A 26,610-nucleotide genomic window follows, 5' to 3' on the forward strand; every position below is an offset into this window, starting at 1 on the left:
GAAACCTAAACACACAACTGGTCATTACAGGTTAATTTCACAGTGGTAAAAATTTGAAACAATATCTCCATCTATAAAAAATGATTAAATATATTATGGTAAAGTCATCTCTAATGAAATGTTATAGAGTCATTAAAACCATATTTTCAAAGAATGGTTAAAATTTTGGGAAAATACTGTGAAAGAATATTAAATGAAGACAGAATCCAAAACTTTATATAGGTATGTTTCCGAAGCTATTTAAAAGAAAATAAGTATTTTTACCAGCATAGCAAAAATACTTGGAAGAAATACACTAATATATCAGCATAGTACTGGTAACACAGGTGTTTTACTTTTCTTTACAGATTTCCATATTTCCCGAGCTTAATACATGGAATAAGCATATGCATTAACTTTGTAACAAAAATACTAATCCTTTTAAAAATGTTAGAACACTTTTGACAAATACTCTGGCAAAGTCCAGGACAATACTGAAAACAAGAAGAAATGAAAATGTTACCACACTTAAACAGTATGTAATAAAAACAGCAAATTCAGTGTATCTTAATATAACAAACAGAAATATAATTTGTAGTTGGAACAATGAATTTTTATAAAAATATGAGGCTGAATATCATATACCATAATATGAACTTGCTTAATAAAAATTTTAGAAATTAAGTGGTCTTTCCTATCTCCCCTCAAAAATGGTGAAAATAAACAGGTAAGTCTCATCATCGTGAATACTGTTGAACATACTTGGTATTTTTCTACCCTGGTGTATGGTCCACAATAACAAAGCTCTGTTGATCTGGTTACACTTAATTATCTACAAGAATATTATTGTTCAACAAATGTTTTCTCTGCTTCCTGTCCAATGATTTATGCTATCTGAGAAAAGAGATGAATTGCTGCTGATCTCTTGCTTCTTTTGTCCTGCTATCAAGAAGCAATTATCCTTTAATTCACTCATCTTAAACATCTCAATCACCTTTGCCAGTAAAAACAAAAAACAAAAGACTCAAATCATTTACTCCCCACTACTAAAATAAAATAAAACAATCCAAGGCTAAGCAGAGAAAAAGGATAAGGATGGGATTACAGTCTCCTTTTACTTACTCTGTTCAGAACACTCATTTTATATTAATTCAACACAGAGAGATTAGACATCAACTCTGCTTCATGTCTAAGTATGCATGTATTTATCTATGCATCAAAGTTCTATGACAACAAAACAATTTTGAATTTTAGAATCACAATGGTGATCTAATCTTTCACTAAAAAGAAAACCTATATTGTCAACTCCTGCATCTGCATGAACACAGGAAGATGGTAGCATGTATAATCCCAGACTAATTTATATTTGTAATTATTCAATTTTAGATTCACGCAAAGTAGGGAATGGCATAATATTTATAGCTGGAGGAGACTTCAAGATCATTTAGTCCACCCTTGACATTCTGCAAAAGGAGCTAAGACCCAGAGAGATTAAGTGACTTGAATAAAATTCTAGTGCTTTCTCAACTATACCATGCTCTCTTTCTAATTAAAAAAGCTAGTAATATGTATATAGATAAAGAACTGTCTATGTATAATTGACAAAGAGCTCACTAAAGAATAATTACTACTTACAGATAGGTCACTCATCCTCGCCTATCCAGCTCCTGGCTCCACTCCTAATTATAATCAACTGATAGAAAGTACAATGGAAGCTCCCACAAGGGGAGATTCCTCTAACCGTCACTGTCATGGGGTGGGAGAGGGGAAAGGGAGGACTACATTTAGCAGCTAAGACAATAGGGAAAGGTTGAGGAAATAAGCTCTTTAATTAGAGTATAGAAAAACGAAAATAAACCAGTCCTTCCTTACCTCCAAATTAACTCAAAAATCTCAACTCTCTAATTGGAGTCTCTGCTGTATTTTCTCATGTTACAATAAATTTACATTATGAGTTAACTAGGATTCCACAAGGCAGGTGGAAACCTAATAAGCATACTTAACAAATATCTATGGAAAAATATATTTTTAAGTCTTATAGTTGACTTATCAAACTTTTGAGATATATCCTAATTATAAGTTAAGGATTGCCTGGATATACCTAACAGACTCAAACATGTATATACATACAGATATATGTATATATACACACTTACAGTTATATGAATATATAGATTAATATGTAAAAGGAAGGATAAACTAGCTAACGAGTAAGTGAACAGAAAAATAAGAACAAGGACAGGGCTTCCCTGGTGGCGCAGTGGTTGGGAGTCCGCCTGCCAATGCAGGGGACACGGTTTCGTGCCCCGGTCCGGGAAGATCCCACATGCCGCAGAGCAGCTGGGCTCGTGAGCCATGGCTGCTGAGCCTGCGCGTCCGGAGCCTGTTCCACAACAGGAGAGGCCACAGCAGTGAGAGGCCCGCATACCGCAAAAAAAAAAAAAAAAAAAAAAAAGAACAAGGACATACTTATAGGAAGAACAGAGAGAAAACCCTGAAAATTTTGGGAGAACAGTAATTTTTTTTACCCTCCTGGGAATAACCAAAAAAACTTACAACCTTTTCTGCTCCTAAATATTTCCTGCCCCACTAACTACACCCAAAAGCTTCATATATCTGGAGGCAGGTAAGGAGCACTACAGTGGACAGGAGAAGGTAACTAGCTAAAGGAACGACAGAATGCTAATTTCATACTAAATTCTGGTTGCCTAAATAGATAAAGCAGTTAACACACCGGGCCAGTAGTGTCAGCAGGACTTCCAAATGTATTCAGGTACTCAATAATGTCCTTGAGATCTTGGGCCGTTCGTTTCAGCCGAGCATATACATCTTCTGCTAACTGGTAACTGAAAAGGTAGGTAAAATAAAGGGATTAACCAGAAATGTTTTCTCCACTATGCACTGTTACTGACATACAAAGAATGATACCACCAACTGGATTTGCCCCAGTTCCCCTACCTTCTCATTTTAATGGATGTAGCATTCATGACCATATTCTAAAAAGACTCCATAGGTGAAGGCTTTTATCCATCTTGTCATTTTTACAGTCACCTATTTACCCTCTTTTTAGGTATCAGAATAAACCCATAGGTCACTTAGATATGTGAGAAGTTATTTGGTGTTTGGCAATATTTAGTAAATGCTGAGATGTCTTCAACAATTTTGAATACATAAATTTTCAAAGTAAAAACTTATACAAATATCCTCCATCATCCAACAAAAGATATTTTAAGAAATGAGATTCACAATAATCAAAGGCAGATAAATCTGCTAAGTTCACAACAAATTGATTAGTTGACTAAATTCTCAAGATTTCCACACCAACTATTTGTGCATGCACACACACACACACACACACACACACACACTCTTAACCTAGTCAATGAATATGTTTATAAGAATTAAAGTGACCAGAGGATTTTTCAATCTTAACGTCTATAAATATTAAATAATTCAATTAGATTTATTGATAACCATCTACTGCTTTTCTGTCCCAAAGTACTTATAGGTAATTGGTTGCCTAGATTGTTGAAGATTCTAGTAAAGATTCCAACACAATGTAAATCTGACTACCTAAAAGCAATTGGAAAGAACCTAATGTTTCAATTATTTCTTCAACCTACAGTTAGGATCTCATGGCTGAAAATGTAAATCTATGTTTCCCCCCAAAAATGATAGAATGCATAGAATAGTCAATGCAAAGGAAAGAAATATTCACAAAGGCTGAAATACAAAAGCAGAAACAGAACTAGGGTCCATACAGATTAGCTGTACTTATCACATTTAATGCACCTACAAAAAAGCTAACTTGCAAGGTTTTAAAAAATAAGCTCAGTCTTGACTCACTAATAAGCCATTGATAAAATGAGTCAGATTTAACCTCAATCTAGTTTATGTAGCCATTCATACAAGTTCTCCTAACAGCATTTTATAATTTGGCCTGATTAACAAATCTCAGGTCCAAAGAGATAGAGTTACTGTGGGAACATTGGCAATATATTGACCAAAGGTGAAGACTAAATCACACACAAATAAAATATATCCAGCCCAAGACATTGACAAAATCATTCAACGTTTAAAAGCCATGCAGTTTGCCCCCAGATTAACTAATTGCCTTTAAAATAGGAAATGGATTTATCACTGAAGCAACTGAAGGAACATTAGGTTTAAAAGAGTCGGTATAAATAGGAGATCATAAATATTCCACAATATCATGACACCACATATATAAAATTGGTATTTCTGATTTAAGAACAAATTTGACAAATATAAAAACTTTATATAAGTGGTCATGTGTAAGCTTGAGATTAATAACATTGTACAAAATGCTATAAAACAAAATTGCCAGAATGATTACTTCATTTTCAAGCAGCCTGAAAAGATAATAGTCAAATAAGGTGATAAATGGTAACTACCAGAACTTGCACTTTTCTACCAATTATTTTATTCCCTGCCTTTCAATACCATTTTTTCCCTTTTTTGGTAGCTAAGTCCTGCCCCATTCCTCAATCTTTATTCAGTTGCTTACATCCTCTCACGCTCCTCATCTGTATGCTGCAGACAAACAGACCCACTCTCGTCCTTTACAGACTCCTCTAAAGGGGTCAAGAGATCTTCTAGTTCTTTCTGCTGTGACAGGATAAAATACAATTCTTGCTCCAGCCTGAAAAAAATAACAAGTCAATAGAAGGGCTGACGAAAGGAATGTGGAGTGACAAAATAAATGTCAATAAACTATAACAAGGAAAAACAACTGGACAAAGAAATAGATCTTTAATCTTTCAACCTAGGGAATCTAAGATTCTACCTTTTCTGATCCTGTTTCACCTTTTGCACTTCTTCATGTAAAGCAATAATCTATAAAGGAAAATAAGAATACAATAGTGTAAATATTTGAATTTACGTTTTAATTTTAAAGTAGTATTTTTTTTTCTCATATACACTTCAAGTATGAAAGAGTTCCTAATTCGGGGCACTTATTACCTACAGAAAATATTTTTAAGTTTATCACCAATATTGGAAGGAAAAATTAACCACTAAACACAGGTCTATTCTCCTGTGTTCATCTGAAAGTACTTGTACAATGCAGGTAGAGTAATGAGAATATCTTCTTACCGTCTCACCATTCTCAATCAATGTATAGTCCCAAGCATTGACCTGGGTGACCTGGTGAAGAAAGTGTTTCTCTTGATCCTCTAACTCAAGGCTCCATTTGTTTACCAGACCACTCAGCTGACCATATGTCATCACAGGAGTTATGATTTCACTAAAAAAAGGATACAGTATGATCATATGATCATACTTTCAAAAGTATGATCAGATTCTTTTATACTTTAGTACAACATATGAGGACTTACAGAAGAAAACAGCACATGAGGAGTTTCTCAGACCTGCTCCCCAACAAAACCACCATAACTGGTAAAGATTATTTTAAAAACAACCATTCAAACTCTCTGGAAATTATCTTAACAGAATACAGCAATAACGATTTATTAAGATATCTACTAAATTTCAGTAAGAACAGCTAAAGTCTGTGCCACAAACTGCTCCCTTCCTTCTCCCTCAACTCAGCATGATGTAAGCTCCATTCTGCATTTATGCGGCCAAAGAGATGGGATTCCCTCTCCCCTCAGCTCTTAGTCAAAGTGATCCACTCCCCATCTAAGCAGTATCCATGGCACGGTAGGCAGCTGATCTTCCACCCTCCACTGGGCAGAACTAAGGGGAACTCTGATTCCCCTACCAGGTGGTATCAAATAGGCTGAACAGATACCTTATTTTCCATCAAGGGACTGGCGGAACCAGGCAATGCTCTGATTCCCTGCTGGGGCAGTGTCAGGAGGGCTGGGTGGAGAAGTGATCATCAATTCCGAGCCCAGCAGAGGCAGGCAGTATTCCAATTACCCCACCAGGGCATTGTTGGCGAGGTCCAGTGATAAGCTGAACCTAAATCCCCACCCAGCAGCAACAAGACTTAATAAGGCAGAGTGAGACAGTGTTAGTTACCATGAGGCTTCACCCCTTGTCTTCAGTGTCAGTGGCGGCCAGTGGAGACCTGAACCTGTATACCCACCTGGCATCATTGAGACTGAACAAGGTAATGCAACTCGGGCTAATAAGGACTCCACCTCCCACCACCCCTATGTCAGCAAGGCTAAGTGGAGAGCTTAACCTCTATATCCACTGCAAAAATTAAGACTGACTGAGGCAGGGCAAAGCAGGGCCAGCACTCTGTGCCCCTTCTCCCAGAGCCTCAGTCAGCACTCTTGTTCCCCGTCTCCCAGAGCCTATGTCAGTGGGACCCAGTAGTGAGCTAAGCTTCCATACCAACCCACCATCAATGAGGCTGAATGAAGTGATATGAGGCAGAGTAGTTGACATCTTGCTTCCCCCCTCTGCCTATGTCAGTGAGGCCCAATAGGAAGCTGAAATTCTGCAGCAACTAAGCAATATGAGTTAGTCCCCCGCTTCCTCTTGTTCTGGGAGCCCTGGGGCCCAGATGGGAGTTGAGCTTATAACCCCACTAGAGGCAATGAAGTAGTACGATGCAATGCCCCCACTTTCATGGGGAATGAGTCAGCAGGGCGGAGGGGGAACTGAACTTCCACACCTTTCATCTGCACTGAGGCAGTGTGAGTCACTGCACCACTTTGGCTGAGGTGGTGTGGGCAGGGTCCAGTGGGAGGCTGAACATACAAACGTACCCAACTCTTGCACTACACCTTAACAAAAGGATTCCCTAATTAACAAAGATTTAAATAGGACCAAGATCTCCTAACATAATAGATAAAATGTACAGGATACAATCAAAAATTACCCATCATATCAAGAACCAGGAAAACGACAACTCAAAAGAGAAGAAAACAACCTAGACATCCCAACATTGAGAGGTATTTGATGTTGGAATTACCTGAAAAGAATTTTAAAGCAACCATCAAAAAAATGTTCCAACAAGCAATTATGAAGTCTGGGGAAACAAATGGAAAAAAAGAAAACCTCAGCAAAGAAATAGAAGTTATGAAAAACAATCAGATGGAAATTAAAGAAAAGAAAAATAACTGAAATAAATGCTCACTTGAAGGGTTTGATACTAGAGTAGAGATGACAGAGAATAGAATCAGTGAACTTGAGGATAAATTAATAGAACTTACAGAACAGCAGAGAGAGAATAGAGACAAAAAATGAAAAAAATCTCAAGGAACTGGAGGATGGTAATAAGAGGTAACATACTTATCATCAGAGAATTATACGAAGACAAAAAAAGACAGAATGAGATTAAAAAAGTATTCTGAAAAATAAAGGTTGAAAAATTCCCGAAGTTGTCAAAAGATATAAACCTAAAGACTCAAGAAGCTGAGCAAATCCCAAAGAGAATAATTCAAAGAAATCTATACTAAGACATATAATACTTAAATTTCTGAAAACTAAAAATAAAGAAAAAAATCTTGAAAGCAGCCAGAGAGAAACAACACATTACTTAAAATGCAACCCTAATTTGAATGACAGGAGATTTCTCATCTTAAACCATAGAGGCTAGAAGCAAGTGTCACAACATTTTTCAAGTACTGAAGAAAAAAACTGTTGACCACAACTGCTATATCTGGTGAAAATGTCCTTGAGAAATGAAGGGAATATAAAGATATTTTTATGCAAAGCAAACTAAAGAGAATTTGTTGCTGTCGAAACTACCCTTGAATATTGGTGAAATAGAAAGGAACTGAAAACAGAAGAAGGCATGGAATTTCATAAAGGAAAGAAGACCAGCTAAATGGATGGAAAAGGGTAAATATAATAGGCTATTCTACCCCTCGTGAGTTTTATAAATCATATTTGATGGTTGAAGCAAAAAAGTATAACACCATGGAATGTGGTGTTCAAAGTACATAGAGGAAATACCTGAGACGACTATACTTAAAAGGTAAGAAGCATAAAGGGAACTAAACGGAAGTAAGGTTTCTACACTTTACCCAAAGTGGTAAAACGTCATTATGGCTAGATGGTTGTAAGTTACATATGTATATTGCAACACCTAGAGCACTCAGTAAGAAAACTATACAAAGCAATATACTCAGAAGCACTATAAACAGAACAAGCTGGAAACCTAAAAAATGTCTGAATAACCCACAGGAAGTTTAAAAAAAGAGAAACAGAAAACAAAAAACAGAGGTAACAAAAAACAACAACAACAAAATAATAAAATGGCAGACTTAAGCCCTAACACATCAATAATTACCTTAAATGTAGATGTGCTAAATATACCAACTAACTAACAGAGAGAGATTGGCAGAATGGATAAAAATTATGATCCATTAATATGCTGTCTATAAGAAACTCACTTCAAATACAAGAACACATGTTGAAAGTAAAAGGATGGAAAAAGATATACATGCAAGATTAATTGTTAAAAATAAATGGCTATATTAATATCAGATAAAGTTGATTTGAGAGCAAAGAAAATTACCCGAGTCAAAGAGGAACATTACATAGTAATAAAGGAATTAAAGCACCAGGAAAGCTAATGATCCTGAATATGTACCAACCAAACAGCAGGACCCCAAAATACATGAAGCAAAACTGATAGGGCTAAAGAGAAAAATAGTCAAATCAACAATTACAGTTGGGAAATTCAAAAAGCCACTTTCCACAACTGAAAAGAAGCACTAGAGCAGCAAGGATACAGATCTGAAAATACAGTGAAGCAACAGAATCTAATTGACATATATAGAACACTCTACCCGAGAGCAGAAAACAATTTTTAGGTGCTCATGGAATACTGACCAAGAAAGACCATATCCCCGCTTGTAAAACAAATCTGAACAAATATATCAGAACTGAAATCATACAGAGCATGTTCTCCAATCATAATGGACTCAAATTAGAAATCAATATAAAAATAAAAAACAAGAAAATATCCAAACACTTGGATATTAACACACTTCTAAATAATCTATGAGTCAAAGAGGAATTCACAAGGGAAATTTTTTAAGTACATAGAACTGGATGAAAATGAAAATACAACATTATAGAAGATGTAGTACAAAGCTAACACAGTGCTAAGAAGGATATTTATAGCACTAAATGCTTTACATTACAAAAGGGGAAATGTCTCAAATCAATAATCTAAGTTCATACCTCAAGAAAAAAGAGCAAAATAAAACCAATGCAATCAGAAGGCAAAAATTCATAAAGAGTAGACGTCAATGAAATTGAAAATGGAAATAATAGAGAATAATCAGTGAAATAAAAGCTACTCCTTTGGGAAAAGATGAATAAAATTGATAAAAGAAAGCTACAAATCACCAATATCAGAAATGAAACAGGGGAGTACGCCTATAGCTATTAAAAGGACAAAAAGGAAATATGTACAACTTTACACTCATAAATTCCACAATTTAGAAGAAACAGACCAATTCCTTGAAAACCACATACTACTAAAACTCATGGAAGATGAAACATAACCTGAATAGTCCTAGAACCACTAAAGAAAATGATTTATAATTTAAAAGCTCCTTAAAAAGGGGTTTCACTGGAGAATTCTGCCAAACTTTTAGTGAATTAACACAAATTTTACAAAATTTCTTCTATAAAATAGAAGAGAAGGGAATACTTCCCAGATCATCTTATAAGGCTAGTAACATTCAGATATCAAAACCAAGGACAGAATTTAAAAAACAAAGAAAACAAAACTACGGACCAATATCTCTCATGAACTTGGATATGAAAGCCCACAAACAAAATACTAGTAAACTGAATCCAAAAATGTATTAAAAATTATACATCATGACCAAGTGGGATCTATTCCACATATGCAAGGATGGTTCAACATTTGAAAATCATTGACTATATTTCACCATATCATGAAGCTAAGGAACAAAAATCTTAAAAGATCCTATCAATTGAGGCAGAAAAAGCATTTGACACAAATACGTCCAATTGTTTTTTGACAAAGGTGAAAGAGCCATTCGATGGAAGAAAATAGCCTTTCAACAAATGATGCTGAAAAAACTGGACATCCATAGACCCCCCCACCCAAAAAAAAGAATCTCAATCTAAAACACACACCTTATACAAAAATTAACTCAGAAGAGATCACAACCTTAAATATAAAATGTAAAACTATAAAACTTTTAGAAAAAAATTAGGAGAAAATCTTTGGGACCTAGGGTTAGGCAAAGAGTTCTTAAACTTGACACTAAAAGCACAATTCATTAAAGGAAAAATTGATAAATCAGACCTCATCAATTAAGTTTTGTTTGGTGAAATACTCTTTAAAAGATGAAAAGACAAATTACAGAGTTAGAAAAAATGTTTGTAAACCACATATCTGACAAAGGGCAGGTATCTAGAATACATAAAACTCTCAAAACTCAGTCAAAAAACAAATTCAAGTAGAAAATGGACAAAAGATATGAAAAGACACTTCACAAATGAAAACATGCAGATGGCAGATTAACACATGAAAAGATGTTCAACATCATTAGTCATCAGGGGAATGCAAATTAAAACCACAGTGAGATACCACTTCATATCTATTAGAAGGGCTAAAGTAAAAAATAGTGACAACACCAAATCTTGGCAACAATGTGGACAAGGTGGATCTCTCATACATTGCTGCTGGGCAGGTAAAATGGTACAGCCACTCTGGAAAAGATTTACAGTGGTTTCCTAAAAAAATAAATTTGCAACTACCATATCACCCAGCAACTGTACACCTGGGCATTTACCCCAGAGAAATGAGACTTAGGTTCACCAAAAACCTGTACATAAATGTTCATAGCAGCTTTATTCATAATAGTCCCCAACTGGAAACAACCTAGATGTCCATCAATGGGTGAATGGTTAAACAAATGATGGCACATCTATAATACCATGGAATACTACTCAGAAATAAAAAAGAACAAACTATTGATGCACATGACAACTTTCTCTCAAGGAATTATGCTTAGTGGGAAAAACAGTCCCCAAAGGTCACACGCTGTATGATTCCATTTGTATGACATTTCTTTAAATGTCAAGGTTATAGAAATGGAGAACAGAGCAATTGTTGCCCGGGTTCAGGGAAAGGAGAAGAGGGTAGCGAGTGTGGATATAAAAGGGCAACAGGAGGGATCCTTGTTGTGATGGAACTGTTCTATATCTTGACTATATCAATGTCAGTATCCTGAATGTGATATTGTACTATAGTATCGCAAGATATTATTATTGGGGAAAACTAGGTTAAGTACACACAGAATTTTTTGTATTATTTCTTTGAAGTAAATGTGAATCTACAGTTAACTCAAAATAAAAAGTTTAATTAAATGCAGATGTACAGAACGGACTTGAGGACACAGTGGGGGAAGGGTAAGCTGGGACGAAGTGAGAGAGTGGCATGGACATATATACACTACCAAATGTAAAATAGATAGCTAGTGGGAAGCAGCTGCGTAGCACAGGGAGATCAGCTTGGTGCTTTGTGACCACCTAGAGTGGTGGGATAGGGAGGGTCGGAGGGAGGCTCAAGAGGGAGGGGATATGGGGATATATGTATATATATAGCTGATTCACTTTGTTGTACAGCAGAAACTAACACAACACTGCAAAGCAATTATACTCCAATAAAGTTGTAAAAAAAAAAACCCAAATACTTAGAGATGAACATGGCATAAATTGTAAGAATACAGGCTCTAGAGCTTGACTACCTGAATTTTAATCCTGGCTCAACCATTACCAAGTGTGTGACCAGAGGTGAATTATAAAATCTTTATGTGCTCCAGTCTACTCATCTATAAAATGAGAACAAAAATAGTACCTACCTCATAAGGTTATTGTGAGGATTAAATGGTATGATGCTGTAAAGCACTGTAATATTTCTAAACATATAGTAATTGCACAATAAATGTTATCTATTATTAGCAATAGTAATAATTGTATTATAATGGTATTCAGAAGACAGTGGTATCCTTTTCGTTGTTCAACTTCCTAAGCAACAGAAATTCTTTCCCTAACTGCTCCTTGACTCTGAGTCATTTACCTAACATTCAAACACTATTCTAAAGATGTACAAGCAAACTATGCCTTCTATATGACAAAGAAAATGAGACTCACACGAATTTTCAAATAGGCTTACCTAATGGTCAAAGTAAAAGGTTTAGGAATCATGCCGAATGGAACAGTGTTATTCATGCCAGTTGATGTCAGTGGTTTTAGATTCATGGTAAAGCTACTGGTGGTGCTGGTGCTGGTGCTGGTGGTGGTGACCGTGGTAGTGGTGATGGTTGACGTTGTAGCTGGAAAATAAAGTGTATAATGTTAGTAATAAGTAAGGAATTTTTAAATTCAGTCCCTGATTATTCAGGATGAAAAACTATAGAAGTATTTTTTAATGTGAATTTGAACTCCAAGTTGTATGATTTTAACTCAATGTTGCTATAATATATGGCAGGCCAGGTATTTGGATTAAGCTTCCTGCTAACAACTTAAAATCCTGGATAAATGTATAGAAAAATACATTTTATAACCTAACCAGACCCATAACCATTAAAGAAATTGAATCAATCCTCAAAACTCTTCCCATAAAGAAAACTCCAGACCCAGATGACCTCACCGGTAAGTTCTGCTAAACTTGCAAGGAAAGAATAATTGCAATCTTACACAAAATCTCTGTACAACTATAACTTTGCATACTTATGTGAATATATCTGTGTAATTAATTTCTAGAAATGAAATTGCTAGATCAAAGGGTCAGCATGCTCTAAATTGTAATATAACTTTCCAATTCCCCTACCAAAAAGACTTTGCCAATTTACATTCCTATCAATAGGGGAGACTGCCTGTTTCTCTACACCATAGCCCATAGTAGGCATATATCTTAGCCAGTATTATAGTTAAAAGCCTCTCAAAGTTTTGTCTACAGCCCAGACCTCTCTTCTATGTGTCTTTTCTATTACACCCTTACTAAAATGCCCTGTCTTCTGTACATGAAATTCTCGGTACACATCATGGCCGAGCTCACATTCTTCCTTCACCATGTTTACTGTCCACTTCTCTTCTACTCATGGTTATCTCTTGGTTTTCTGAACTTCTATAGCACTTTTGGTTCTTCCTTACACAGTGAGCACTTAACAAACAATGCACAGAAAATTGTGGCTGGTGGAGACTGGAAGTGTTTTCTTCTTTTTGGTTCTCTGTATTTTCAAATGTTCTTATAATTAATAAATGCTGCTTCTGTAACAAGAAATTTGTTATAAAAATATATTATAACATGTATACAATTATTTGTTTGTTTTACGTTAGCCTTGTTTTCCCAATTAGCAATACTTTCAGGTTAACTGCCACCCTAGATAAATACATATATCATGGTGACTGCCAACATGCACTGCCTATTCTTAGGGAAACTGGCCTACTCTGTTCCTGCTGAGGGATCAGGCTCAGACACCCATTCTTTATTTCAGTAACTCTGTTCTTTGATCCTAGTTCACAGTTGACAAGGGTGGGCATCTGAAGTATAGGAAGCCATCCCATATGCTACTGGCAGCCTATAAGAGGGTCTGACACAAAAAGCTCTAGCCAAACAGGGATAAGGTAGGTCAGATCTCATTTTCGAAAATTTAGAACTGTGGAAAGAATCAGACGGTAGGTAAAAATACGGAAATATTTCCAGAAATATGGAAAGAATCAGACTCTAAGCAGAAATTTGGAAATATTTCCAAGTATGTAGAAAGAATCAGACAACAGGCAAAGGGAGCTGAAAGGACTAACAGAGGAAAAACATAAAGTAGAATTAAAGAGTCATGAGCAAGTCAAAATTAAGAATATAAAGCAGAAAAAGAGGTAAAGAAACCAAAAGGAAGTTAAAAAAAGAAAAAAACAGGCAAAAGGAAAATAGCTGAATTATGTTTATGCAATATTAGATCCAGGAGGTCCCTAAAGCTGACTTTAGAACAACTTCTAAATTCCACATTCCTTGAAGTTCATTGCCACGATAATACCTGTATTAGATTTCCATAAGATTTCATTTCCCTTTTGGCCACAAGGATCCTTACAATAATTCCCCCATTCTTTTGGTTAGCTTTTGTGAAAGTGGAATGAGCACCACAAGAGAAGACCATGCCCAGTCACAAAGGATCCCCGGGGTCACTATCACTCAGGACACTGGAGAGGTTAAAGATTGGATCCCACGTTCCATTCTTTATAGCCATGTGGTCACCATGCTCTTCATCTGAGAATAAAAAGTCTTATTTGAAAAGAATTCCCTCCCCAGAAATGCTGAAAATTAATGACATTATCAAGACCCCCCCCTTTATTGATTAATTCATTCTAACATTGTGTAACTACTATATTCAAGGCAAAAAAAAAACCCAGAAAAACAATTAAGAAAAAAACAAGTCCTTGTTGTAAGGGAGCTTATCTTCGCCCAAAGAAGATTTTTTTTTTTAAGTCAGAATTTCCCGACACGGACAGATGTCCAAAGATAATGTATACTTAAGAGAAAACAGCAAATTCTATGATTATGTCTGTGTGTATCCCATTTTTGTAAAACAAATAAATTTAATGTATGTTTGTAAGCATTTGGAAAAAAGCCTGTTAAGACAAGCACCAAACTGTTTTCTCTAGAGGGTGTGATATATGTATATATGCATGTGTGTATGGTTTTTATAATTTTTAAAAAAGCAACTACCATCACTACCACTAAAGAAAGAGGTTAACAGACAAATGAACAGCTCTCCAAAGATTCTGTGCGATACCTTCAGGAAATTAATACCTGTCAGTCTAAACACAAAGGAATCTTGAGTCATAAAAAAATGGTATGATTATTTTAAACTGTTTATATAGTATTTATCTTTGTTCCTTATTTTCATGGTATTTTTAAAAGGTATAAATTAGCTCTGGCATAGTAGGCAATATTCAAATAACAATAATATTTCAATTAATACCAAAAGAAGCAATGGTTTTGAGAACGAAGGTTCTATCACAGTCTGATTTTGCAAGTTACAACTTTGGTCTAAACTAAATACAGTCAACTCTATGTTATCTGTGTACTAAAAGGGAAGCACTGTTCTATAAATAATAGAAAATAATTGCATACCAAATTTGGATTTACATTTAAATAAATCTCATTCTGATGATCTTAAAAATCATTACATAAAATAGTGAGACCATCCCTTAAAAGATCCTACTATCCAATTTTCCTATCTTGTCTCTGATCAACAACTATGTATCTTACTCCATGCTAGGAATGGACATCATTACTTTCATAGACTAATGCAAAAGATGAGATTTATAACAAGCAAGCTTCTCTTAAAACTTGCTGGTTATACCTAGGGCAGAGAATAATCTCAAATGGCTATAAATTTACAAATACAGATACCCGAAAGCTGTCCTACAGGGCTAATTTGTGAGATGAAGAATCTGAGCAAGTAAATATACTTGGGGGGAAGGAAAGGTGAGTAGGGGAAAAAATCAACAGTGGGTTGGGGGTATTGAGTTGAGACATATCTGATGGGGAGGTGGGTAAGTACATAAGGCAGTGGTGGATGGAATGGGCTAGTAGCAAAGGTACCAGTTTGCAGGAAGGAATCTTAAGACTCAGATAGGTAGGGGATGAGTTATGGCAGAGCCACCAAAAAGCCTGCAAATTCATATTTCAGTGACTCTGCCCACGACTGAAAGAATCAATTTTTTGTTCAGCATTTTATAAGGGAAACTATGTGCTATATTTCTTGCAAATATGGTTACTTATAAAATTCTCAAGCCATGCCCTTCATAATGCTCATAGGTTGGCCAGTTAGCCGAGTACACAGTAGAAATTCAGTTAAGTGTTGGTCATGCAAAAGATGGTTTACATCTCTGTTTAGGAATAATTATTTTAAACTTAACAAGGACTGACTTTTAGTTTATGACAGGTTTGAATAAAGATTCATTTCAGCCCTAAGTAAACTTTTAAAAGTCAGAACAAACAAGACTTCCCTAAAGTGGAGTCTGACTTAAATGGTAGGTTTAAGTAGTAACTGACCTCTAACCACCCAGCTCACAACAGCTAAAAGGCAATGGATAACCAAGTTTTCTTTAATTTACAACCTAACTAGTGCCTAACTGGCAGAAACAAATTTAGGATAGGTCCACAGAAACTCCTGTAATCAGCTTAAGGAGAGGATCAACTTTAATACAGGTCAAACCTTAAATTAACTTTTAGAGAATAAAACTCTATGAATCCCAGTGTACTGGGTCACTTTAAATAGTATGATCAATAATAAGAATTTTTAAGTTTCAGAGTTGACAAGAGTTTGATAGCAGCTTTGATTATGGTCATCTCAAAGAAGTAATCTCATTGACATCAACTGTCTCATTCTACCCTTTGGCAATTGTCAATACTGATGTACCTTTTGGATATGCTGGTGAGATGATCAAAACCTTCTTAGTCCTAGAAGCTAAGGAATACAACCTACTTACTGCTTTTGTTATGCAGTACATTTCCAGTGAGCATTCAAACACATCCCAGTAGTTCTAAAAATCTTACTAGATGCAACAGCAGCTGCTCCACCTGCTCCAGGGAAATTTAATCCAAATCCCAATGCTGTACCACCAAGCATTCCAGCCAAAGTTGTAGGGGCACCAACTGCAGAGAACAACATAATATTACCTATTACTCTTTTAATCAAAAACAGTGAATGAAGAATTTATATAGGGTATTTTTCATCTGAGTCCTTTAGTAACTTTGGCTAAGCCTCAAAAAACTACAGTCAATCCATTTATATGAAAAGTCTAGAAAAGGCATAGATAGAGACAGAAAACAGATTAGTAGTTGTCTCGGGCTGAGAGATCTTACTGGGATGATAGAAATGTTCTAAAACTGCACTATGGTGAGAGTTACACAATTCGGTAAATTGATTAAAAATCACTGAACTATACACTTACATTAATTTTATGACATGTAGATTATATCTCATTAAAGTTGATTTTAAAAACACTGTGGTCAAGGTTTCTTTTCATTTTGTAGGCAAGGACATCAAAGACAGGAAAGAAAAAAGAAACCTGTCAAAAGTCAGAAGTCGGACTTACCCGGTGGCACAGTGGTTAAGAATCCGCCTGCCAATGCAGGGGACACACGTTCAAGCCCTGGTTCGGGAAGATCCCACATGCCATGGAGCAACTAGGCCCGTGCGCCACAACTACGGAGCCTGAGCTCTAGAGCCCGCGAGCCACAACTACTGAGCCCACACGCTGCAACTACTGAAGCCCGCGCACCTAGAGCCCATGCTCCCCAACAAGAGAAACCACCGCAATGAGAAGCCCACGCACCGCAACAAAGAGTAGCCCCCACTTGCCGCAACTAGAGAAAGCCTGCACGCAGCAACAAAGACCAAGTGCAGCCCCAAATAAATAAATAAATTAATTAATTAATTTTTAAGAAAAGGTCAGAAGTCAAGTTTTTGATTGGAAATGGAATTCATTCAATAATTTTAACTCCCAACCTCAGACATGGTCATATTCACAAAATCTATTATACTTGAGAAGGATATTGCTTACATATATCAAAAGGTTTCCAGAATCTCAGTCATGTCTCAGGAGTGGAACTGTATCTACTTGGAAGAAAATACAATTCAAGTGGCAACCTGCAATTTCAAGTAATGTTCCACCTACGCCAACTGCACAAGGCAATGGGGGATGGCGGCCGCCATTTTTCAGGCTCAACTAGGCATCAGCAATTCCTGGCAAGTTTTATTCCCAGAAATGGTGACAGGCTTGCTATAACAGGGCTTTGGGAGGGCCATATTACTGCTAGGATTACAATAACAAACTCTAATGATGAACATCATGGCTGTAATAATCATGTTAATATAAAATTCATAGTGAAAGCCATGACAATCAGGTTTTTAGCAAAGCTACTATTGATATCAACAGTTACAAACGGGATCAAGCATAATGATAATTTATGAGACGTCGGAGATCCATAGCTTATACTGGCAAATTGAGTTAAGTGGCCTGATGCGAAATAATAGTATTTTCTTTGCAACCAGTAACTTACATGAGAGTCCAGTAGCAGCAGTGGAGGTAGAAACATTTGAAAATGAGGTAAACAGCATGGTGCTTGAACTAGTAGCGGTAGCAACAGTAGATGCTGGAACCAACCCTAAATTAAAGTAACAAGCAGAAAAATATGCCAATAAAAATAATTTTTAATAAGTAAAACACCATTATAACAAACTTCACTTATATGGAGAAATAACAACAAAGCAAGGAAAATCAAGTACCCTGATAGTTAATAAATGTGACATAGTAAAATCCCGATTTAAAAAATAGTTCATCAGTACTGCTTAGTATAGCCAGCCTTCTAGCACCATCATAAGAAAGAAACTCTACTAAAAAAGTGAGCAACCTAACAGGGGGGTCCACTTCCAAATTTGTGACATAAGAAGTCCTAGGGACCCATTCCCCAGTGAAGCAACCATAACTGGTAAAAAATATTTTTTTAAAAAAATTGAAATCTCTGGAAATTGTCCTGAAGGTACAGCAAATAAAGAAACATTTATTCAAGAAAATCTGCTAAAATTCAGTAATACAGGTGAGAGTCTACAGCATATGAATCATAACCCACGCTCTTCCCTCCATCCCCTTGCTCCCCTTGAGAGAAGCTACACTCCAGGCAGGAGCCGCCAAGAAGACTGGACTCCCTCTTCCCTCAGCTCCCAACCAATGAATACAGTATCTCATTAGGAGGGGAAGCAGCCAGCATTCCTCATCACCCCTGACACACAGTTAAAGGATTGAAATTCCTGGTGAGTACAGCCAAGAGCTGAGGGGCTCCTTTCCTCCAGTTAGCCCCCACTCATAGGGCAGAGGGTCTACACCAGGCACAGTAGGCTTGCAATGCTGGAGCCCCATCAATCACCCTGACTGCCCTGCCCCAGCTTACCTGTAGGGCTGAGGTTGCATGCCGGAAGAGAGAAGCAAGAAGATCAGAAGCAACGGTCACTGCCCAGCACCCAAAGCACTGGTTCAAAGATTTTGCCCAGGGATAAAGGTAGCCCATAAGAACAGAAAGCTATGTCCAGAAGAACTGACTTTATTTGAAACAGAGTATGAGGAAGTTCAAGCCAAAGGACTCTCTCGAAAAAAAATAGAGATTTTGGTGGTAAGCAATTAAGAGGAAGTAAGCTTCATGAGAGCAACATTTAGGCTGCAGGCCAGCCAGTTTAGCAGAGATAACCAGGGAAAGAGAAGGCTGAAAAGAGCCCTCCTGAGGATCAGAAAAATTAAGTACTGATACATGAATGAATCTTGAAAACATTTTGCTAAATGAAAGAAGCCAGACACAGAAGGCCACATATTGTATGGTCCCATTTATATGAAATGTCCAGAAGAGGTAAATCCATAGACAGAAAGTATATTAGTGGTTACCAGGAGCTGGAAAGAGAAGGTAATGGGAGGTGACTGCTAATGGTTACAGGGTTTCTTTTTGCAGTGATGAGAATGTTCTTGAATTACATAGTGGTGATAGTTGCACACTCTGTGAATATGTTTAAAAGAAACACTGAATTGCACAGTTTAAAAGCGTGACTTTTAAGATATATGAATTATACCTCAATTATGCTGTTACTTAAAAAATACATGATCATCTCAATAGAAGCAGAAAAAGCATCTGAGAAAATCCAACACTTTTTCACGATGAAAACACTCAACAAACTAGAAAGAGAAGGGAACTTCCTCAACATGATAAAGGGCATTTATGAAAAACCTACAGCTAACGTCATGCTTATCAGTGAAAAACAATACTTTTCCACTGCCATCAAAAACAAAACATGGATGTCTGCTCTTACCACTTCAATTCAACAACACACTGGAAGTTTTAGCCAGGACAATTAGGCAAGAAGACGAATAAAGGATACCAGATTGCAAAGTAAGAAGTAAAATTATCTCTATAAACAGATGACATGATCATGAATACAGAAAATTCTAAGGAACCCATAAAAAAATCTGGAGAAAAACAAATATCATATATTAACGCATATATGTGGAATCTGAAAAAATTGGTATAGATGACCTTATTTACAGAGCAGAAATAGAGACACAGACGTAGAGAGAACAAATGTATGGATACCAAGGGGGAAAGTGGGGGGTGGGATGCATTGGGAGATTGGGATTGACATATATACACTATTGATACTATGTATAAGATAGATAACTAATGAGAACCTACTGTATAGCACAGGGGACTCTACTCAATGCTCTATGGTGACCTGAATGGGAAGGAAATCCAAAAAAGAGGGGATGTATGGATAAGTACAGCTGATTCACTTTGCTGTACAGTATAAACTAACACAATATTGTAAAGCAACTATACTCCAATAAAAAAAATCTATTAGAACAATGAACAAGTTCTGCAAAGTTGCAGGATACAAGATCAATATAAAAATAAATTTCAATTCTATATATTATCAATGAACAATCCAAAAATTAAATTAAGAATATAATTCCATTTACGATTGTTCAAAATGAATAAAATAGTTAAGAACAAATCTAACAAAACAAGTGTAAGGCTTGTATCCAGAAAAATAAAAAACATTATTGAAAGAAATTAAAGGCATCCTAAATAAACAGAAAGCTCTCATGTTCATGGATCAGATAATTTTATATTGTTAAGATGGTATGGTAGACAGAAAAATGGTCCCCAAAGATGGCCACATCCTAATACCCAGAGTCTGTGAACATATTACCTTACTTGACAAGAGACTTTACAAATGAAGTGAAGGTTAAGTAACTTGGAAGAGGGAGATTATCCTGGATTATCCAGGTAAGCAAAATCTAAGGACATGAATCCTTAAAAGTAGAGATCCTTTCCAGGCTGTGGTCAGAAGGAGATGGTGACTACAAAAGAATAGTCAGGGGATTTCCCTGGAGGTCCAGTGGGTAAGACTGTGCTTCCACTGCAGGGGGCACAGGTTTGATCCCTGGTTGAGAAACAAAGATCCCATGTGCTTCGCAGTGCAGCCAAAAAAAAAAAAAAAAAAGAATGGTCATAAAGATGCAAGGTTGTTGATACAAACGGCCATCTAACACTTGAAATCATACTCAATGTCATTAGTCATTAGGGAATTGCAAATCAAAACCACGACGAGATACTACTTCATATCGACTAGGATGGCAATAACCAAAAAGACATAATATCAAGTGTTAGCAAGGATATGCAGAAATTGCAAACCTCAGGCAATGCTAATGGGAATGTAAAATAGTGTAATCTCTTTGGAAAACTGTATGCACTTCCTCAAAGTGTTCAACATAAAGTTACCATATGACCCAGTAATTCCACTCCTAGGTATACAAACAAAAGAAATGATAACATATATCCACACTAAAATATGTACATGAATGTTCACAGCAGCATTATTCATAACAGAAAAAGATGAAAGGAAACAACCCAAATGAATATCAACTGATGAATGGATGAATAAAATGTGGTATATTAATACAATGGAATTTTATTTGGCCATAAAAAAGAAGCGCTGATTCATGCTAAAACATGGATGAGCCTTGAAAACATGCTAAGTAAAAGAAGCTAATCACGAAATACCACATATTGTATGATTCTATTTAGATGAAATGTCCAGAACAGAGCAATCTATAGAGACAGAAAGCAGATTCATGGTTGCCAGAACTGGGGTAAGAAGAGAACGGGCAGCGACTGTTAATGGGTATGACGTTTCTTCGGTGGGTGATGAAAATGTTCTAAAATTGACTTCAGTAATGGCTGCACAACTCTGTGACCATCCTAAAAACCAATTAATTGTGCACTTTAAATGGGTAAATTATGTGGTATGTGAATTATACAATAATAAATCTCTGAGAAAAAGTAATAAATAGAAGTCTGGAATAAAGTTTCAGAAAACAGATTACCTGGACTCTTCTTGAAAATTTAAAATAAAATCTATAAAAGAAATAAAGCTAGAGAAATTAAGTACATAAAAACACAAATAAGCTTAATTGGTTAATTGAAAACAAAGTTTACCTTTTCATCCTCACTATAGATCATTGCACACGGCACGTGATAGTAAGTACTCAATAAATATTTATGCTGAATCGAGCCAACCTTTTCCAATACATAATTTTCCAATACATAATTACAGATATTCTTCTTCCTTTTCAAAAGGAAAAAGTGCTTAATAAGTAACTGCATTTGAATCTATTGATACCTGTATCCAACTGTTGAACAATTCATGACAATATATGATGTAAGACTCTGCTATCCAAAACATCTAGGGCCACCGGGGGTTTGGGGACAGGGGGGAGATGCTAGGAAGGAACCGGGAACATTACCACATACCTCCAACTATTTAAAATATGTATCATGGAATATCCCTATGTTTCATTTAAGAGAAGCACCACATGTATACTTTTAAAGAAATAACCAATTATAGCAAAGGTGTTTTAATATTTCTAATTCAATACCTACCAGTGAGGCTAAATTTTTATCATGGGTTTAATGGCTGCTTTAATTTCTTCATTCAAAATTGCCTATTCATGTCATCTGCCCATTTTCTCATTGGAGTATTGTCTTCTTATTATTGATTTTTAATAAAAGTATTATATATATATTGAGGCTATTTAGTCAAATGTTGCAAATATTTCCTAATCCCAGTTTGTCATTTGCTTTTTTGATTTTGTTTTTATTTTTTATGTAGTCAAATCTTTCCATTGTTTTCTCCTTTATGGTTTATGTCTCCATATCATGTTTCAAAATTCCCTCAAACATATAAAAGGTGTTCAACTTCACTTTTAGGAGAAAATCACACATTATAACTACCTTGAGAACAATTTCACCTAACAGATGGGGAGAAATAAAAAAACTGGTAACACACTCTGTTTAAGGACACTGTGAAGAAATGGGCAGCCTCCGAGATTTCTAATGGGAGTGTAAACTGGTATAACCCCTATGCAAAATAAGTGGCCAATGTTTTAAAAATTACAAATGCATCTATCTTTTGAACCAGTAATACTTCTTTTAGAAATTTATCCACAAAGATATACTTATACACCTGCAAAATGACATGTAAAATAAGATCCATTGCACCACTGTTTATATTAGCAAAAGAGGAAACAACCCAAACGTCCACCAGCAAACGGTTAGATGAATTATAGCACATCCAGACCATGGAATTCTATGATGCTATAAAAAATACTGAGGAAGCTCTCCATATACTGATTGATGTGAAAAGAGCTACAAAATGTTTAAAATAAGTGTATTAAGTTTTACGTTTAAAAAGCAAGGTACCGAATAATGTGCAGAGTATACTCTCATTTATATTATTTTTTAAAAAGGCAGAGGGCTAAGAATATATATTTTTATTTGCTAGCAAATCCATGAAGAAACTCTGGAAGGATACATACAATTACAGTGGCTAGCTGAATAGAGGGGGTGGGGAAGGGGTAAGGGAGTAATACAGGGTAGATGGGGGCAGTATACTTATTTATACTATTTTTATAGTCTTAATTTTAAATCATTTGACAGACTATATTATATATTTTAAAATTATACTTAAATAAATGGTCCTCTCCCTAACCCAAGAAATATTATTTACACATTTTCATATTCACCTATGCTTTTTAAATATTTATGGTTTCATTTTCTACCTTTAATTCACCTAGTATTTCTTTCAATTAATCTTTTTAAGCAAAACATAATCCCCTTCCCCCAAATCACCTGGCTAGCCAGCTATTGCAATTCATTTGTTCACTACTCCATCCTCTCTCCCCAGATTGGAAATGTCATCTTCATAAACCCAGGTTTGTTTCTGTACTTTAAAATTTTTCACTGATTTTTCCTTCTATCCTTGTTCCACAAGAGAGTTCCAATTATTGAAGCACTAGAATTCATTTATTTTTTATACTAAATATTTTAAACTTATAGTCAGAGAATAAATTTACAATATATTTTCATATATTTTTCTACAAGTACACTATCATTACTTTTCTTAAAAAACAAGACATGACTAGTCTCATGCACTTATCCCCTTCATTTAAACTCTAGAACCTTGTCAAGTCCCTCCTTCCTTTCCTTCCCTCAAAGATTCCCGTTGTGGTTTTATAAGAATTATGTTCAACGTGTTGGTTAATTTAGAACTAAATGACATTCCTGTACTATCGAGTGTGTGTATTCTTCATTTCTTCATGTCTTCTTTTATATTCCTCAGTAAAACTGTATGGTTATCTTCATATAGGTCATGCACATTTTTAAAGTTCATTCTTAGGCATTTCATACCTTTGGTTGAAATTGTTAATGGAAAATTCCTCCATTATATTTCCCAATTACTATTGTTTAAACATGGGAAAGTGACTGTTTTTTGCATTATTTATTTTGTAACTGACTGTATTACTGAAATCTCTTCACTAGCGCTAATTAAATTTACACTCAAGTTATGCCCATATTTTAAAGTCTTGATCATCTGTCTCAGATACTGGCATAATTTCAGGGCCTGACCTTAAATCACATACCCAAAGGTAACTAAGGAAACAAATGCCATTTAATATGATGTGCTTTTAAGCTAAAGGAGCCTGACTCTTAAATAAGGAAGGGTTTAAAAGACAAAGTCTCATTTTCCTAATCATAGGGCTAGAACAGGGTTTTTCAACATGGCACTACTGACAGCTTGGGCCGATAATAATGGACAATGGAGGACTGTCCCATGCTGGGATTTAAGACATGCATATTTGGTCTTTGTACCCTTTCTTGGACAAAGACCCTAAAACCCTTGTAATTTCCTAAGTGAGGAGAGAGATAGAAGCATCTTCTGTTATAATATTTGGGTTTTGTCCCCAGTTTCAGAAATAGCTCCAAGAGCAATAAAGGTGAAAGGAGCCTCTGCAAGTCCCTTTCAACCACACCTGATTTATGTCAAAGAGGTGAACTTTAGAAAGCCCCTAAGGCTGAGAGACTGGTTACCAGAGGAGCCAACCAAGTGATTAGAGGGTTGGGGCTTTTAGCCTAACCCTCTGACATCTCAGGAGAGGAGAGGAGCTGGAGATTGAGTTCAATCACCAGAGGCCAAAGATTTCATCAATCATGCCTACATAATGGAAGCTCCATCAAAACCCTAAATGAAGGGCTTTGGAGAGCTTCTGGGTTGGTGAACACACGGAGGTGCTAGGAGGGTGACGTGCCTGGAGAGGACATGGACGATCTGGGTTGCTCCCCCATACTTTGCCTTACGCATCTCTTCTATTTGGCTGTTCCTAAATTGTATCATTTATAGTGAACCAGAAATTTTAGGTCAAGTGTTTCCCAGAGTTCTGTGAGCTGTTCTAGCAAATCATCCAACCCAAGGAGGGAGGGGTCACAGGCACCCCCAGTTTGTAGTCAGTTGGTCAGAAGTACAGGTGACAACCTGGGACTTGCAATTGATATCTGAAGTGGGGGACAGTCTTGAGGAACTGAGCCCTTACCCTGTGGGGTCTGTGCTACCTCCAGGTGGTGAGCATCATAGCTGAATTGTAGGACACCCATTTGGTGTCTGGAGAGTTGGAGAATTGGTTGGTGTGGGAAGAACTCCCATATATTTGGTGTCAAAAGGTTGTGTGTTGAGGACAACAAAATTTTCCTTTATGTGCACTGCAAAGTATTTAGCAGCATCCCTGGGCTCTACCCACTAGATGCCAGTAACACTCACCCAGTCTGGACAACCAAAACTGTCTCCAGATACTGCCAAATATCCTCTGGGAGAAGGGGCAAAAATCGCCTCCAGTTGAGAACCACTGGACAAGAGGAAGGGTTCAATACCATAATTTTCTCCATCTAGTGCTATAAGGCTAACAAAATCAGCCTTAATTCCTTCATGTTTAAGAACAGAGGAAAATGTCAACTAGCTTAATGAATTGTTAGCCATAGAAAATAGGCATTTTTTTAACAGAATGGGGGAAGGTGGCCATACACTACAAGATAGTGGGGCTTGCTACAATAACGAAATGGTGATACTAGAGGAAGAAAGGACAGATAATAGAACAAAATAGGAAGTCCAGAAGCAGAACCAAGCATATATAATAATTTGGTGTATGAGGAAGGCAGCATCTCAAATCAATAGGGAAAAAATGGCCATTTAATGAAATACTATGGTTTAATTCACTAATCATTTAGAAAAAAGATTCCTAAAAATATAATGGAATTCTATAAATGTTCAAGTAATCAATAGGAAGGCAGGAAATTCCTAAAAATATAAACCATAAAAGAACAAAAAGAATTAAGAATCCTAAGGTGAAAAAGGCCTATACAAATAAGTCCAGAGAGAGAAACTCAGAAGAATGAGAGATTTGACAACATAAAAATTTACATCTTAAGGATTTCCATTTCCAGGAAAATGTACTTTCCCTATTCCTCCCACTACGTATGGCTTAAACCCCTGGACATTATATATAAAATGAACAAGAAAACCCTGAAAGGTGGCGAGAAGGCAAATCAACTAGGGATCTTGAGACCCAAGGAACATTATGGTAATGAATTCCATGGGTTTTCTTTCTGCCTTGTATTTCCCAGGCTCAGAGTTGAATAGGTTGGCCAGTCAGAAATGACAATGGGTATAGAAAAACAAAACCAAACCCAACAAAAACCTGCTCTCTAGACAAAAGACAAGAATGGGGCAGACCAACAAGACAGAAAACTTTTAG

The 26,610-nt window shown here is 36.2% G+C and overlaps 1 protein-coding gene across 1 annotated transcript in view; it reads right to left on the bottom strand.

Annotated features, from left to right (window-relative positions):
* Window positions 1-2,704: 2,704 nt before the first annotated feature.
* Window positions 2,705-26,610, bottom strand: part of NUP62CL (nucleoporin 62 C-terminal like) — a gene marked incomplete at both ends in the record, with an annotated part of 46,592 nt that continues 22,686 nt past the window's right edge. The window contains 7 exons of the mRNA XM_082865133.1: window positions 2,705-2,825; window positions 4,508-4,642; window positions 4,787-4,836; window positions 5,095-5,245; window positions 6,590-6,701; window positions 16,478-16,576; window positions 17,987-18,091. Of these exons, the coding sequence (XP_082721259.1) occupies window positions 2,705-2,825; window positions 4,508-4,642; window positions 4,787-4,836; window positions 5,095-5,245; window positions 6,590-6,701; window positions 16,478-16,576; window positions 17,987-18,091 (773 nt within the window). The remainder of the gene's footprint in view (window positions 2,826-4,507; window positions 4,643-4,786; window positions 4,837-5,094; window positions 5,246-6,589; window positions 6,702-16,477; window positions 16,577-17,986; window positions 18,092-26,610) is intronic.

Source organism: Leucopleurus acutus, assembly GCF_964270905.1.
Source record: "Leucopleurus acutus genome assembly, chromosome: X".
Taxonomy (NCBI): Eukaryota; Metazoa; Chordata; class Mammalia; order Artiodactyla; family Delphinidae; genus Leucopleurus; species Leucopleurus acutus.